The sequence below is a fragment of the Ranitomeya variabilis genome, chromosome 2 (assembly GCF_051348905.1).
Source record: "Ranitomeya variabilis isolate aRanVar5 chromosome 2, aRanVar5.hap1, whole genome shotgun sequence".
NCBI classification, from domain to species: Eukaryota; Metazoa; Chordata; class Amphibia; order Anura; family Dendrobatidae; genus Ranitomeya; species Ranitomeya variabilis.
In genome coordinates this window covers 75289366-75304266 of record NC_135233.1, presented here as the reverse complement: position 1 = coordinate 75304266, position 14901 = coordinate 75289366, and the positions used below count along the sequence as shown (strand labels likewise).

General features: G+C 43.8%; 1 protein-coding gene across 1 annotated transcript in view; it reads left to right on the top strand.

The window, feature by feature from the left end:
- The window catches only part of MACROD2 (mono-ADP ribosylhydrolase 2), a 2853334-nt gene that overhangs the window by 1996208 nt on the left and 842225 nt on the right, over positions 1–14901 (top strand). The window contains exon 7 of the mRNA XM_077282574.1: positions 5879–5909. Coding sequence (XP_077138689.1) covers positions 5879–5909 — 31 coding nt within the window. The remainder of the gene's footprint in view (positions 1–5878; positions 5910–14901) is intronic.

Below are 14901 nucleotides of genomic sequence, written 5' to 3'. Positions count from 1 at the left end.
GCAAATACTTCCAATTAGAAATGTAGTCAAGTTCTTTGATAAGCTATGTCACTTACCTCATGTGCAGGGCATTGCAGTAGCTTAGGTATCCATGGTTACCACCAATAACGGTTAACTATCACAATATGGGTGGTCGTAACCATGGATACCTAAGCTAATATTATTATTATTATTACACCTACTAGATATTGGTATAGGATGTTGGAGATTGGAATACCACTATATGGCAAAACAACACTACGGCGTTAGACTAGTTGCGGCACATAGTAATTATGATTATAGAATTTACAGTCATAGCATAATTTTAGGCCAATCTTCATAGTTGAATTTGCTTGTGTGCCATTTGCAGTCAGCGATCCATATAATTATGCCACATTATTTAAACAGTGTGTCTGTGCCGAGAAGTCTTCATGGTTTTAGTTATACAGCGTTAAACCTCTTTCAGAATTCAGTATAATGTGTTGTGGTTCACTATTAGATGTGACAACTTCAGATCCCTCCAGCATCCAGGATTTGTGATAAAATAGACTAATGAAACACACTTAGTAATTTGTCCACACTTTTATGATCTATTTGGTATTCTTAAATGCATGCATGAAATGTCTCATATATTATTAATAGTGCCTACTTTCCAAAGAAACACAGCTCAAATCTTTCTGCAAATTTCCAATCATGTTCGCTAATGGTAATTACTCAAAAGACAGAACTCCAAGTCAAGGCAGTAATTATGTTTGAGACCATGTAGGGTCACATACGTCCTACGAAATAATATCCCATTATACAAATTGCAAGCCAAAGGACATTTGGCAGGCCATTGACGGGATATGTTTGTTAGCAGAGCACTCAGAAGGGTATGTTTTATGCTTTATACTGTCCTGATGATTTTCCAGTTTATATTGTAAAAACTTTTATTTATATTGTAATGTGTGAAAAAATCTGAATAGCTATTAGGATAGATATGCCAAATTCATCACAGTGGCCCACCTTAATGTAAGGGGCAGACAACTGCAGATTCTCTCATCTCAGAGAATCAGGTCGATTCAGAGGCGTAGCTAAGGTTTTGGTTCAGAGGGGCGAAGCTTCTGAGTGGGCCCCTAACCAAGTAACCTTGATTACAACTGGGTGACGCACCCTAATAGTTGAGGAGGACCTCAGCCGATGACCGCGCTGTTACTGAAGATAATCTCTATATAAAGACCAACATGGATATTACCGCCATATGGTCAGTGGTAGATACCAGTCCTACAAAACATATAAGTGATCACAGCACAGTTACAGATAATGACTTACCGCTGACGTTCATTCTGATGGAGTCGACACTTTTCACGTCTTTTCCATCTGACCCAGACCGACACAATAACTTCTTCCAGCCAGGACTCGGCTGCATAGAAAACAACAAAGACACGTTCCATGCCTAATATTTTCAGCCATCACCATCTATTCCCAACCTGCACAAACTTCTCATCCTGCTGATATCCCAATGCTGAGCCGCTGCTGCCATATGTGTCCCTATTACTGCACCTGTTGTGTGGTTCTCTGTACCCTCTAAATTCTAAAGCACCCCTCTATATTATAGTAATGCCAGGTGCATGTGCCCTAGAAAATAGTGCCCACATTTTCAGCACTGTCCCCAATGGGACTATTCCTAATCTGCAGAAACACCTCATCCTGCTGATACCCCAATGCTGAGCCGCTGCTGCCGTATGTGTTCCTATTACTGCACCTGTTGTGTGGTTCTCTGTACCCTCTAAATTCTAAAGCACCCCTCTATATTATAGTAATGCCAGGTGCATGTGCCCTAGAAAACAGTGCCCATATTTTGCCCCCTAGAAAGTCATATTGCCCTGTGTCCCCCTTTGATAGTCACAGTAACCTGAGTTCCCCTATAACAACAAGTGCCCACTTAACATTGAATAACGTCCCAAGTCTCCCCTGTACAGCTCCCCTATACACAGTATGATGCTCTTTTATACACAGTATAATGCCCCCTCACTGTATAGTACCACCCACACAGTATATTGGCCCCTTAGTAGCCCCCAAACTGTTTGATGGCTAAAACACTAAGATGGCCCCTCACTGTAATCTCCACACTGCCCTTGAGATAGCCTCCATATAGTATGATGCACCGGATAGTCCTCAATATAGTATAATGCACCCCCCATAGGACTCCATATAGTATAATGCACTCCCCATAGGCCTACTCTACATTGTTTAATGCACCCCCATAGGCAGACTCTATAGCATAAGGCAGCCCCCATAGGCAGACTCTAGAGTGTAAGGCAGCCCCATAGGCAGACTCTGTAGTATAAGACAGTACCCCATAGGCAGACCCTCCAGTATAAGGCAGCACCCCATAGGCAAACTCTGTAGTATAAGGCACAACTCCATAGGCAGACCTTGTAGTATAAGACAGCACCCCATAGGCAGACTCTGTAGTATAAGACAGCACCCCATAGGCATACCCTATAGTATAAAGCAGCACCCCACAGGCAGACCCTGTAGTATAAGACAGCACCCCACAGGCAGACCCTGTAGTATAAGGCAGCACCCCCCTCCCCACAGGCAGACTCTGTAGTATAAGGCAGCACCCCCCCACAGGCAGACTCTGTAGTATAAGACAGCACCCCCCACAGGCAGACCCTGTGGTATAAGGCAGCACCCCACTCCCCACAGGCAGACTCTATAGTATAAGGCAGCACCCTCCCCACAGACAGACTCTGTAGTATAAGGCAGCACCCCCTCCCCACAGGCAGATTCTATAGTATTAGGCAGCACCCTCCCCACAGGCAGACTCTGTAGTATAAGGCAGCAACCCCCACAGGCAGACTGCAGTATAGCAGTATAAGGCAGCACCCCCCACAGGCAGACTCTGTAGTATAAGGCAGCACCCCCCCACAGGCAGACTCTGTAGTATAAGGCAGCACCCCCACAGGCAGACTCTGTAGTATAAGGCAGCCCCTATAAAGAAAACAAATAAATACTCACCTCTCTTCTTCCTGGTTCCTGCGCTGCTTCCGCTCACTTCCTGACCGCGGGTGCCAGGCAGTGACATCATCGTGCCCCCTGTCAATGTCTGCGTCGTCAGACGCTGACAGGGGGATGATGGGAGAAGGAGCATAGCGCTTCTTCCCTCATCAATGTGGTCAGCTGCATTGGCTAGATGCCGATACAGCTGATCCTGTGATAACAGGCGGGGAGTTCACTGCTGGCACCGGCCCTTCCCGCCTGCTTAGGGGCCCATAGCAGCCAGGTGGCAGAGCAGGGATTCTCCCTGCTCTGCCACAGAATGTAACTGTATCATATATAGTTACAGTAGCGTAGCTCCGGGTGGTCCCCCTCTGAGCACCAGGCCTGGCGCCACTGCCCCCTTTGCCCCCGGTAGCTACGCTACTGTGTAGATTACAAAAGAGACTCTCGTCAAATTCTTATCAGAGTGTGAGCGGTGTGTTTGAATCTCTTAGATGAGGAGAAGATGGAGAAAAAAAGTCCATCTTCTCCATTGTGTGGGTCCGTGGAAATTGGACTGCACTCAGATGTCATCCTAAGTGTAGTCAGATGATTTCCTTGAACTCATTGACTTGCATGGCTGAGTGCGATCTGAATATTGTTTCAAACTCAGCAGCGACTTTTTTTCTCCGACAGACTCTGTCTGGGGAGAAAAAGATCAGACATATCCCGACCCCAAAGAATAACACTGGTCTGAATGCAATCCGATGATTTTTAAAATTGTGCTCGGACCGAAAAACAGTCATCATCACGAGCCTGAAAGCCAGGAAAAGATAAAAATAAGAAAAATCATTTGATTTTCTTCCGGAAAATTTAGCTAATTTTAATTTGTATTGTCACCCACATTCCATTAGTGTATCTATATTTTACATCCATGTGGCATCTGTTTTTTGTTTTTTTTAGATCAGCAGTTTAAAATACACATGATCAAATCCAGTTTAATTAATAATGACACTGTATCTGTAAAACTTGGATACTGTACAGGTGATCCATATGGGATCTGAATTCTTTTTGTGCACTCATAGACTAGAATAGGTGAGTCTCATCCGAGATATGGAAGAGAATAGTGCATGTTGCATTTTTTTTTACATGGATACTGTGAAAAAACTCTTATCTGAACAACCCTGTTAAGTTACATTAGTCAATGTGCTGTCCAATTTTTATTTGCATGGCACCCGTCCATTTAATACGTTTGCCTGAATGAACCCTTAGACTCTTTAGTCTAACTTTACACCATCTCTTGGTTAGTTTATTTTATAATACTTTTTATACCAAAAATGTGGCTTTATTTGGTACATTGTTGGCCATGCTCTTTCTCAATAAGTCACTGCCTTGTCTACTGAAGCATAAAAACGGTCTATACACATACTTAGTGTGGTGCACGGCATATGTGCCCGAATTCTACCTCAAGCAAGAATTTTGGGGCATTTTGGAATAGTAGCAGTGTGTTGGTGGTAATGGGTTTAGAGTCAATTGATGTTTTGCCTATTTACGTTGTGGTTTGGCACCATGCTGAAAACAGACATGGAAATAAGTAGTTTGGGACTAGATTGATTCATGGGACTCTGGTCCACCGACCTGATCTGTAGTCTCTAGCGACTGAACGGGAGGCTCATGAAGCTCTTATGAGATCCGTGACACAGCTTATTATTATCTGGGCTGGTGTGACATCGTCATCATAGTAGCATGATGCCCAAATTACATTGCACTAGCTCTGTTATTCAAAAAGTGCTCCATAGATCTTGAAAGGTAAAGATTTGTGAGCCTCTCATCCAGTGACTAATCAACAGAGCTGGCTGATTGACCCAAGTCCCACGGATTGATCCACTCAATTTTATTTGTTACCTATTATTCCAGTGATGACTGTTATCCAGCTTGGGGACTCGAAATGTAGATGGCCGAAATTCTAGAGTAGCATACTGTGTACATTCCAGTAAAAATGGATGGTCTCTCTGGAGTGCAATCTCACAGCTTGGATCTCATGCTGAGAAGACAATTGTAATTATTCTAAGAATAGTAAGAATTTCTACAGCATCCCAGAAGACTTAGATTATCGTTAAAAGATTGCTGATTGACAACATGTAAGCATATTGGCAGTCATAAAACAGCCTGCCACACTACCGTGTGCACAAAATGATTAATATGATCAAGGTCATTGTCTCGGTAGCACATCCTGTTTACACAGGACTATGTGCTGCTGAAAATGGTGATTTGTAAGGAAATTAAAAAATAATTTAACCCGAACAAAAGGCAAAACACTGTTTGACAAAGTGTTTAGACAGGCTGATTATCGTTCACAGGAATGCTCTTCCTCGATGAGTTACCATATATACCCTAAAATGTAAGGTCTTTATTATCTCACTTTTAACCACAAGAGCCCTGTGCCGCTGTGGTCTTTCTTCTGTTTCCCTGCACAGTACTTTAATCTTGCAGGGAATCGGCTATTTTTCATGCAAAACCGCATGGCAAGTCAGCTGTTTCTCTGAAATTTTACATTGATTATCTAGGGAAATAATAAGAAGCCGCAGCTGCAAAGAGCTGTTGTAGTACAAAGTATGACCTCTGTGTGTGAATGCAGCCTTATAGGTGAGCATAGCTATTAACTCAGCTTTACCTGTTGTGAATTGTAAATTCATAATGTTTTCTAAAGTAGACTTCCCCGTAATAAAATGTAATGTTGGTCTGTATTCACCTCTCAGATCAGTTTCGGTATATAAACTTTTGGTGCTATAAGGGCTCCATAATTTTGACCAAACTTGAATTTTTATTGCTTTCTTACATATAGACATTAGATGAATTGCTGATATTGCTGTTATACAGTTTGCCAATGTCACTTAACAGCTTTAACTCTTCTCTTTTCTTCACGTTTCAGGCTTTTCCTTGCATTTCTACTGGAATTTACGGTAAGAATCAGCTTTCACTTGAATTTTTCCTTAATGATTTGCTAATGAAATCATGATAAATATGAATAAGTGTAATCCGTAATATATGATCCATCAGAACTGTCATTCTGGCGCCTCTGCTAGACCTGTGGGTGGTTGGGCTATTTGACCGAAAACCTGGGAATACATGAAGAAAGGACCTCATTGTCCACCACAGACACCAGAATCCTACTTACTCAAATCGGATCACTACTCAGAGGAGTCATTGGGGCATGGAGACCAACCAGGCCAACTCCTACAGAGTATAGCATCGGGCTTGGACCACTTCAAAGCTCGGTCAGAGTGTGTGCTCAAATTTTTGCAAACACCCTAAATAAGGGAAAATACACAGTTTGAAAACAGATCTATCATGCCCCTCATGGTTATTTTAAAGGGATTGTCTGGCCTTAGGCTCCAAGTCTGAGGTAACTCTGTATCTGCAGATCTGTGAATCCTCACATCGCGCACACTACACACTGTGAGGATTCACTTGTGCAGGTGTTGGGAGCAGACAAACATGTAACCACAAGTATGTGATTTGCATACTTCTGGCCACAGTCTAGACTAGGCTTGTAAAGGCAATAAGTTGCTTCTATTTTTGGATTGTTTGAACTGCAAATGAGTGTGAAAAATAAAAACTAAATTACAGTACCGGCATGTCCTGTTTGCCGATCTGCTGGGATAGTGACAGGATTCTGCAACAAATCTAGTAGAAATCTGGTAGAAAGACAGCAGCATTACAAAATGTGAGCCTGTCCATGTCCTAGGTAGTATGAGATTTGGCACGGCGGCTGTGATTGTCTTTGATTCATCAGTAGGAGATTTGTGCCATCTTTGAACCATTGCATTTGCTCCAAGCTACAGACATGAAATAATTGAATTGCCAGCTAGAGAAGTTGGTGACCACTCTGAGCCAGCACCAGGTAGAACATGCAGCTACCTGTCCATGTTAGCAACAACCTGCCTGTTGAGTTTTTAGGCCCAAAGTAGAACACAAAATATTCCTGGACAACTCCTATAATATATCCAAAACTGAGAAAGCTGGAAATAACATATTTTTTTTTACATTCAGATTGTAACTTGTAATAGAATAGGATTAAGGAAAATGATAAATGATATTATGGTATCAACGTATATATATTGTTTTAGTTTTTAACCACCACCCTTTTTCTATGTTGGCGGTTTTTCAAGTGTCGAAAAAATTATACTGCAGTCATTCTTCATAATAACAAACTATTTAATGTGCACATTAAAAATTAACAGGTTACACATCATTTCCACATGTAGTGAAAAAAAACCTGCCATCGTGTACTAACAGCTGAAATTAATTTACTGGACAAAGTAGGCAATCTGATATCTGCTAGGTGCCGTACAAAGCAGGAACAAGGCTTAATCATGTGTGCATATCTAGATGAGACAGGAACACTGAGCGAGAGGTTTTATGGGACTGGAAACGAATGAGCAGCACTGGTGGCGATAAAATATCACATTGAATACACATTAGCTCAGCATGTTTAAAGCTGATCCGCTACACACAGACTTGGCAACATCAGCCATCTATGTGATTACATCTAAGAGTATATATTATGTATGAAAGCTCCTGACATGTAAGTGCAGAGCCTAATCCATTCACATTTGGAAAGTCATTTACCCATTGGGTTATGTTATTGGAACAACAAAACATCAATCGTAACTAGGGAATTTGCTCAGTGGTTTTGCTGAGATTTGTACTTAGTGTAAAGTTCAGGCTGTAATATCTTACTGTATTTTTTTTTTCTCCCAGACTTAATTTTTTTCTTCTATACTTGACATAAAATCCTACACGAGTAAATAAAAAAAATATATTAATGTTCATTCTGGCAGAATTCCCAGAATGTGACTATGGTAAGTTGGCCACTTTGCCGAGGTCGGTACTTTCTACAGCTTTTGTGTGGGCTATTTAGAAAAATCCATGGCGAGAATATTGTGAGTGGGCTATGGTAGTAGCAGGCACCAGGCTAAAAATAATGCATCCAATAAAGCTGAAAAAAATTAGAGCATTGTTACTGCTGAATGTGGAAAATGTAAATGTCAATTTTCATGGTGTAATTCAATGTAAATGTGTGTTGTTTTCTTTCTTCTAAATGAGATGGCAAAATCTCCAGCATTACAATTTCTCAGGAAACAAACTAAACATTGTCGTGACTTGCAAAACTCTCAACACACTGTGACCTGCCTCACAGCTTTTGGGTAGCCACTAGTGATGATGAGCGAGTATACTCGTTGCTTGGGTGTTCTCGAGTATGCTCGGGTGTCCTCCAAATATTTTGGTGTGCTTGGATATTTAGTTTTTGTCGACACAGCTGCATGATTTGTGGCTTCTGGACAGCCTGAATATATGTGGGGGTTGCTTGTTTGTTAGGGAATCCCCACATCTATTCAGGCTGTCTAGCAGCTGCAAATCATGCAGCTGTGTCAACACAAACTAAATCTCCGAGCACGCCAAAATACTCGGAGACCACACGAGCATGCTCTGGGAAACCTGAGTACTCAGTTTACTCGCTCTTCACTAGTAGCCACACACAAAACTCATGTAGCATTAACAACTCTGAGGCCGGGTGCCCATGATTTGGAAGTAGCAGTGCTTTGGACGCAGCATATGTTTGTTGCTTCCAAAGCGCTTCCTTCTCTTTAATGAAGGTAAATCCGCATGTGTTCACTGAACTGTGCGGATTTAAAGCATCCAAAACATTCTATTGATGTAATTTCTGTTGCAGGGACTAGTGCCTCTGTGAAAGAAATTTACTTGCTGCAGTCTGGAAAGACGCGCCTCATGTCCGTCTCCGCGGACCTCAGTGCACGCATAGTGGACATGGGATTTCTAGAAATCCCATCCACTAATGCTGTAACATCTGGCTGCTGCTGGTTTGACACTGCATAAATATGCAACGTCAAACCCGCAGAAGTTACTGATTGTGGGCACATATCCTGAAAGCTGGTCATCTCACAGCACTCATCTTGGAATATACAGTATCAACCCCTTTCTGACCTCGGACGGGATAGTACATACAAGGTCAGATGCCCTGCTTTGATGTGGGCTCCGGCGGTGAGCCCGCATCAAAGCAGAGACATGTCAGCTGTTTTGAACAGCTGACATGTGCCCGCAATAGCGGCAGGTGGAATCGCGATTCACCAGCCGCTATTAACTAGTAAAATGCCGCTGTCAAATGCTGACAGCAGCATTTAACTACCTCTATGGTTGTTGATGCTGGATTGCTGTGGTCGACGCTCATAGCAATGCAAGAATTCAACTACATAGGAGCGATCTGAGCTTCACTCCTATGTAGCTTAGCCGATCGAGTTGTGCCAGCTTCTAGCCTCCCATGTAGGCTATTGAAGCATGTCAAAAGTAAAAATTAAATGTTTTAAAAAATATGAAAAAAATAAAAAATTATAAAAGTTTAAATCACCCCCCTTTCACCCCATTCAAAATAATACAATAAAAAATTCAAATATATACATATTAACATATATTGCCACGTTGAGAATCACCCGATCTATCAATAAATAAAAGGATTAACCTGATGGCTAAACGACGTAGTGAGAAAAAAATTTGAACCGCCAGAATCACTTTTTTTGGTCACCACGACATTGCGTTTAAATGCAATAACGGGTGATCAAAAGAACGTATCTGCACCAAAAGCGACGGCTCGGTGCGCAAAAAATAAGCCCTCACCCGTCCCCTGATCACAAAAATTGGAGACGCTACGGGTATTGGAAAATGACGCAATTTTTTTTTCTTAGCAAAGTTTGGAATTTTTTTTCACCACTTAGATAAGAAAGAACCTAGACATGTTTGGTGTCTATGAACTGGTACCACCTGGGCCTTTTATGAGTATTAGTATAAGGAGCCCGCATACAGTAACCAAGAGCTGCATCACATTTACAGCACCACTCCAGCATTAATTTTTATTTCATTGCTGGAGCGGTGCTGAATATCCCCGTCCCCTGCCCCCTGTCTGATACTCACCTTCTGGCATTTTCATCTGTTTTAGTCTCTGCTCGGCTCCGTCTCCTGCAGTTTGTGACCTGTCCGCGGCTCCAGTGTTTCATGGAGAAGCGCAGAGGTCACTAATCAATGTGAGTCTATGGGAGCCTCGTTCTGGCCTCTCTCTCACTCTCAGGCTATGTGCACACGGTGAGGATTCACAGCAGTTTTCCATGCGTTGTACAGTACCATGTAAACCTATGGAAAACCAAATCCGCAGTGCACATGGTGTTGAAAATACCCCACGGAAACGCTGCGTTGTATTTTCCGCAGCATGTCAATTCTTTGTGCGGATTCTGCAGCATGTTACACCTGCTCCTGTATAGGAATCCGCAGGTGTAAAAATGCAGGCGAAATCCTCACAAAAAAGCAGGAAATCCGCGGTAAATACGCATGTAAAACGCAGCACATTTTACCTGTGGATTTTGCAAAAACGGTGCGGGAAAAATCTGCAAACGAATCCGCAACGTGTGCACATAGCCTCATAGTCTTACATTGAGCTCTTGTGACGGCTTCTCACTTCTGGCCAGTCAGAAGCTGCGCTCACAAGTTTTAGCAGTGGGACTGCAGCAGTGCCACAAAATAGTGAATACGCCAGAGGATGAGTAAATGACCAGGGCAGGGGACTTGCGCTTAAAACACCACTTCAGCAGTGGAAAAAAAAACCCTGCTAGAGTGGTGCTTTAATAATTTAATAATAAGCAATTTAATACTATAAAGTTGATAAAGGTTTGGAATAAATGTCTGCAGTCACTTTATACTTTACTTTGTACTTTATACTGTGTATAAGGGAGCTGCGGGCCCATCATACTGTGTATAAGGGAGCTGTGGGCCCATCATACTCTGTATAAGGAAGCTGTGGCCCCACCATACTGTGTATAAGGGAGCTGTGGTCCCATCATACTGTGTATAAGGAAGCTGCGGGCGCATCATACTGTGTATAAGGGAGCTGTGGGCCCATCATACTGTATATAGAGGAGCTGTGGTCCCATCATACTGTGTATAAGGGAGCTGCGGGCCCATCATACTGTGTATAAGGGAGCTGTTGGCCCATCATACTGTATATAGAGGAGCTGTGGGCCCATCATACTGTGTATAAGGGAGCTGTGGGCCCATCATACTGTGTATAAGGGAGCTGTGGGCCCATCATACTGTATATAGAGGAGCTGTGTGTCCATCATACTGTGTATAAGGAAGCTGTGGCCCCATCATACTGTGTATAAGGAAGCTGTAGCCACATCATACTGTGTATAAGGGAGCTGTGGGCCCATCATACTGTATATAGAGGAGCTGTGTGTCCATCATACTGTGTATAAGGAAGCTGTGGCCCCATCATACTGTGTATAAGGAAGCTGTAGCCACATCGTACTGTGTATAAGGAAGCTGTGGCCCCATCATACTGTGTATAAGGAAGCTGTAGCCACATCATACTGTGTATAAGGGAGCTGTGGGCGCATCATACTGTATATAGAGGAGCTGTGTGTCCATCATACTGTGTATAAGGAAGCTGTGGCCCCATCATACTGTGTATAAGGAAGCTGTAGCCACATCGTACTGTGTATAAGGAAGCTGTGGCCCCATCTTACTGTGTATAAGGGAGCTGTGGGCCCATCATACTGTTTAGAAGGGAGCTGTGGACCCACCATACTGTGTATAAGGGAACTGTGAAGGCATATTGTGCATATGGGAGCTGTTGGCCCATTACACTGTATATAGGGGAGCTCTGGGGGGGGGCATTATACTTTCTATAGTGGAGATCTGTCAGCATTATACTGTGTAAAGGGAGCAGTGAGAACATCATACGGTGTATAGGGGAGTTATAGAATCATCATACTGTGTATAGGGGAGCTGTGGGGGCCTTATACAGTGTATATGGAAGCTTTGAGCTCACCATACTGTGTATAATGGAGCAGTACATGGGGGAACTTAGGGGACATTATTAAATGTAAAGTGGGCACTTCAGCATTATTGTATTGTTATAGGGGCACTCAGAGTATTGCGACCATCAAAGCTGCATATTGTCACAATATGGCGGTAAAATCAATGTTCGTTTTTGTATATAGATTTATTTTCAATAACCGTGCTGTCATATTCTGAGGTTCCCCTATATATACACTTAGAGTGCACAACTATAACTGTAATTCTCTCGTGCCGCCCCCCTCTGTTCCCTCGTGCCCCCCTCTGTTTTCTCGTGCCCCGGGTATTATGCGCTTGTCACTGTCACCAGAATATAGCAGTGATGCCAGCAGGGTAAATCCCACGTCATAAATTGCTTCCTTAATATGACAATGGTAGCAGTCCCCCCTGGCTGCCTGCTGTGTGCCCTCTTTGGTGTACACCAGGTAAGCACAGGAGCCACAGGCAGCAGGAGACTGTGCGACCATAAAGGTAAATAGAATTGTATCCTGCCTGACATTTAAGGGGTTGTCTGAGATGGGGAAATATACAGTATATACATACTAGTTTATTTAAAATAAATCCTACACAGAGAGATATTGCCCTCCTGTCACCCCCGGGAATTCAGCCACAGACCTCTCTGGTGGTCGACAGCAGCTCTGGAAGTGATGACTGCACCATCTGGATGTCACAGAACAGATAAAACCTGTGATTAACTGCAGCGGTCAGGTGACTGTGAGGCTATGTGCACACGTATTTTTGAGGGCTGCGGATTTTTCCGCAGAGGATTTCAGAAATCCGCAGGTAAAAGGCACTGCGTTTTACCGCGGATTTACTGTGTTTTTATTTTTTTGCGGATTTTGTGCGGATTTCACCTGCGGTTTTCCACCTGCAGATTCCCATTATGGAGCAGGTGTAAACCGCTGCAGAAACCGCACAAAGAATTGACACGCTGCGGAATGTAAACCGCAGCGTTTCCGCACGATTTTTCCGCAGCATGTGCACTGCGGATTCCGTTTTCCATAGGTTTACATTGTACTGTAAACGCATGGGAAACCGCTGCGGACCCACAGCGGCGGATCCGCAATGTGTGCACATAGCCTTAGACGCTTCTCTGAAGGGGGGCCTGTGCCAGTCACCTGACAGTTGTGGGCTTTAATTTTCTCTTATTTTGCCAAATTTTCAAAAGAGTAAGGGATGGTCTTAAAAAATAAAATTGAAAACCCCCTATTACATTATTTAGTGATTCTCATTCGTGTCGGTGTTCCCCTCTGGTACCAAAAGTGATGTCGACCTGTGCATTATTTACATGACCGCTGCAGCCAATCACTGACCTCACAGTCATTTGCTGTACATAATAGTACAACCGCTGCAGCCTGTGATTAGTGGGGGTCAAATGGTGAAGGCCCCTGCAATCGTTATTATTTATCGTACATCTGGATACAGATCTACAGTACGTAGCAATTAAAGGGGTGTTCAGGGCTGTAGACATATTTCTGCACTCTGTGACTTCAAACTACTGAATGCATGTAAAGAGTAAATGTAATGTAAATTGAAAGTAAGTAAAGAGTAAACCAGATTTATTTATACTGATTTTACTATGGGGGGGGGGGTGCCATTTTGCAGTTCGCCTCAGGCAGCATAGAGGCTAGGTTCACCCCTGATGTAGCCCGAACCATAGATCAACAAATGGCTTAGTTACTGCAGCAATTTGAGTTCTGTGAAACAGTGTGGCGTATAGCCTCTTCATGATCGATGACGTACTGTATATTTATGTCATCAACCATGTCCCTGCCTTTGATGTGGGTTGTGACACTGATCCCACAACTTTTTTCTTTATGGCTGATTTAATCAGCTGTCAAGTGCCTCTGACAGCTGCGGGTGTTTCCAAGTTCCATCCATGGATGTTAACCAGTTAAATGCCGCTGTCACTCACTGATAGCCGCATTCAGCACACTATGACTAGGACGGCGCAAGTGAGTCGCCCACCAGGGCAGAGTACTCCGTATCGGGCCCGGTCAGCTATTAAAGGGGATGTCACGGTGGCTGCGACCCGGTCTGTTGCCCTAGGACTCACTGTAAAAGGGAACGGTCTTTAAAGGGGAATTGTGAATAAGTCTGTTGTGACAGCACATGTGGTGTTCGGTTAATAGGGGAACCAACGCTGCTTTAAAGGGGTCCTCTGGGGGATGTTGTTGCAGCAATGATGGTGATGCTCCCCACAGGTGAAGCAGGGAGTCCTAGAGTGTACGGTGATGATGATGTTTGCCGGTCAATGAGTAAAGGACACAAGCTGTAAAGTCTTTACCTGGTTTACTGTAGTTGGCAGGCCACAGTCCAGGGTACCGGCAACAGGTACATTAGGAGTCCAGACAGCCTGGAAACAAGTGGAATCCCCTTGCCAAGTCAGGTTGGGAGCCTTCCACTTTGCGCTTGCTATAGTCCCTTGCTGTCTGTGATGTCTTAATGAGGTCCTGGTTCTTTCTCCTGTCTTGGGACAGGTACCTGTATGGTAGGCAGCTTGAGCCATTCCTTTTGGAGTCTCTACTCGAGGCTCCAGGGTGCTGCTGTACCACAGGCTTAATTTGGGCAGTATACGTGTAGTTCTGTGCCCTCCGCTTCTGCTAGGTGTCCTACAGTTCCACTCTAGCCTCGGGCTCCCGGTACCCGGTTTCTGCGCTTTGGCTCCTCAGAGGTCCACTTGTAGCCTCCTTGAGTCCTGAAATCTCTCCTCTGCTCCTTTCCTCTCTGCTCTCCAGACTGTCTAATCCATACTAAAAACTAGCTCCTCCTCCAGACCAGGATCTTTATTCGGGGAAGCTGCTCTAAAACAGGCTTTTGAGCTCCCCCTCCTGGCCTGGATTCAGAAGGTGTTGTGTGTGTGATTTACCTGCCAAAGAGATTTCTCTTGTTTCCAGGCATAGCACTACCCTCCCTGAGGGGAAGGCAGCACCACTGTGGTACCCGAACTCTTTGGGTGCCACACACGCACTAAGTTTAAACCAGGAATATGATAAAGACAACAGGAGCAGTGGAGGGGCCATGGCAGAG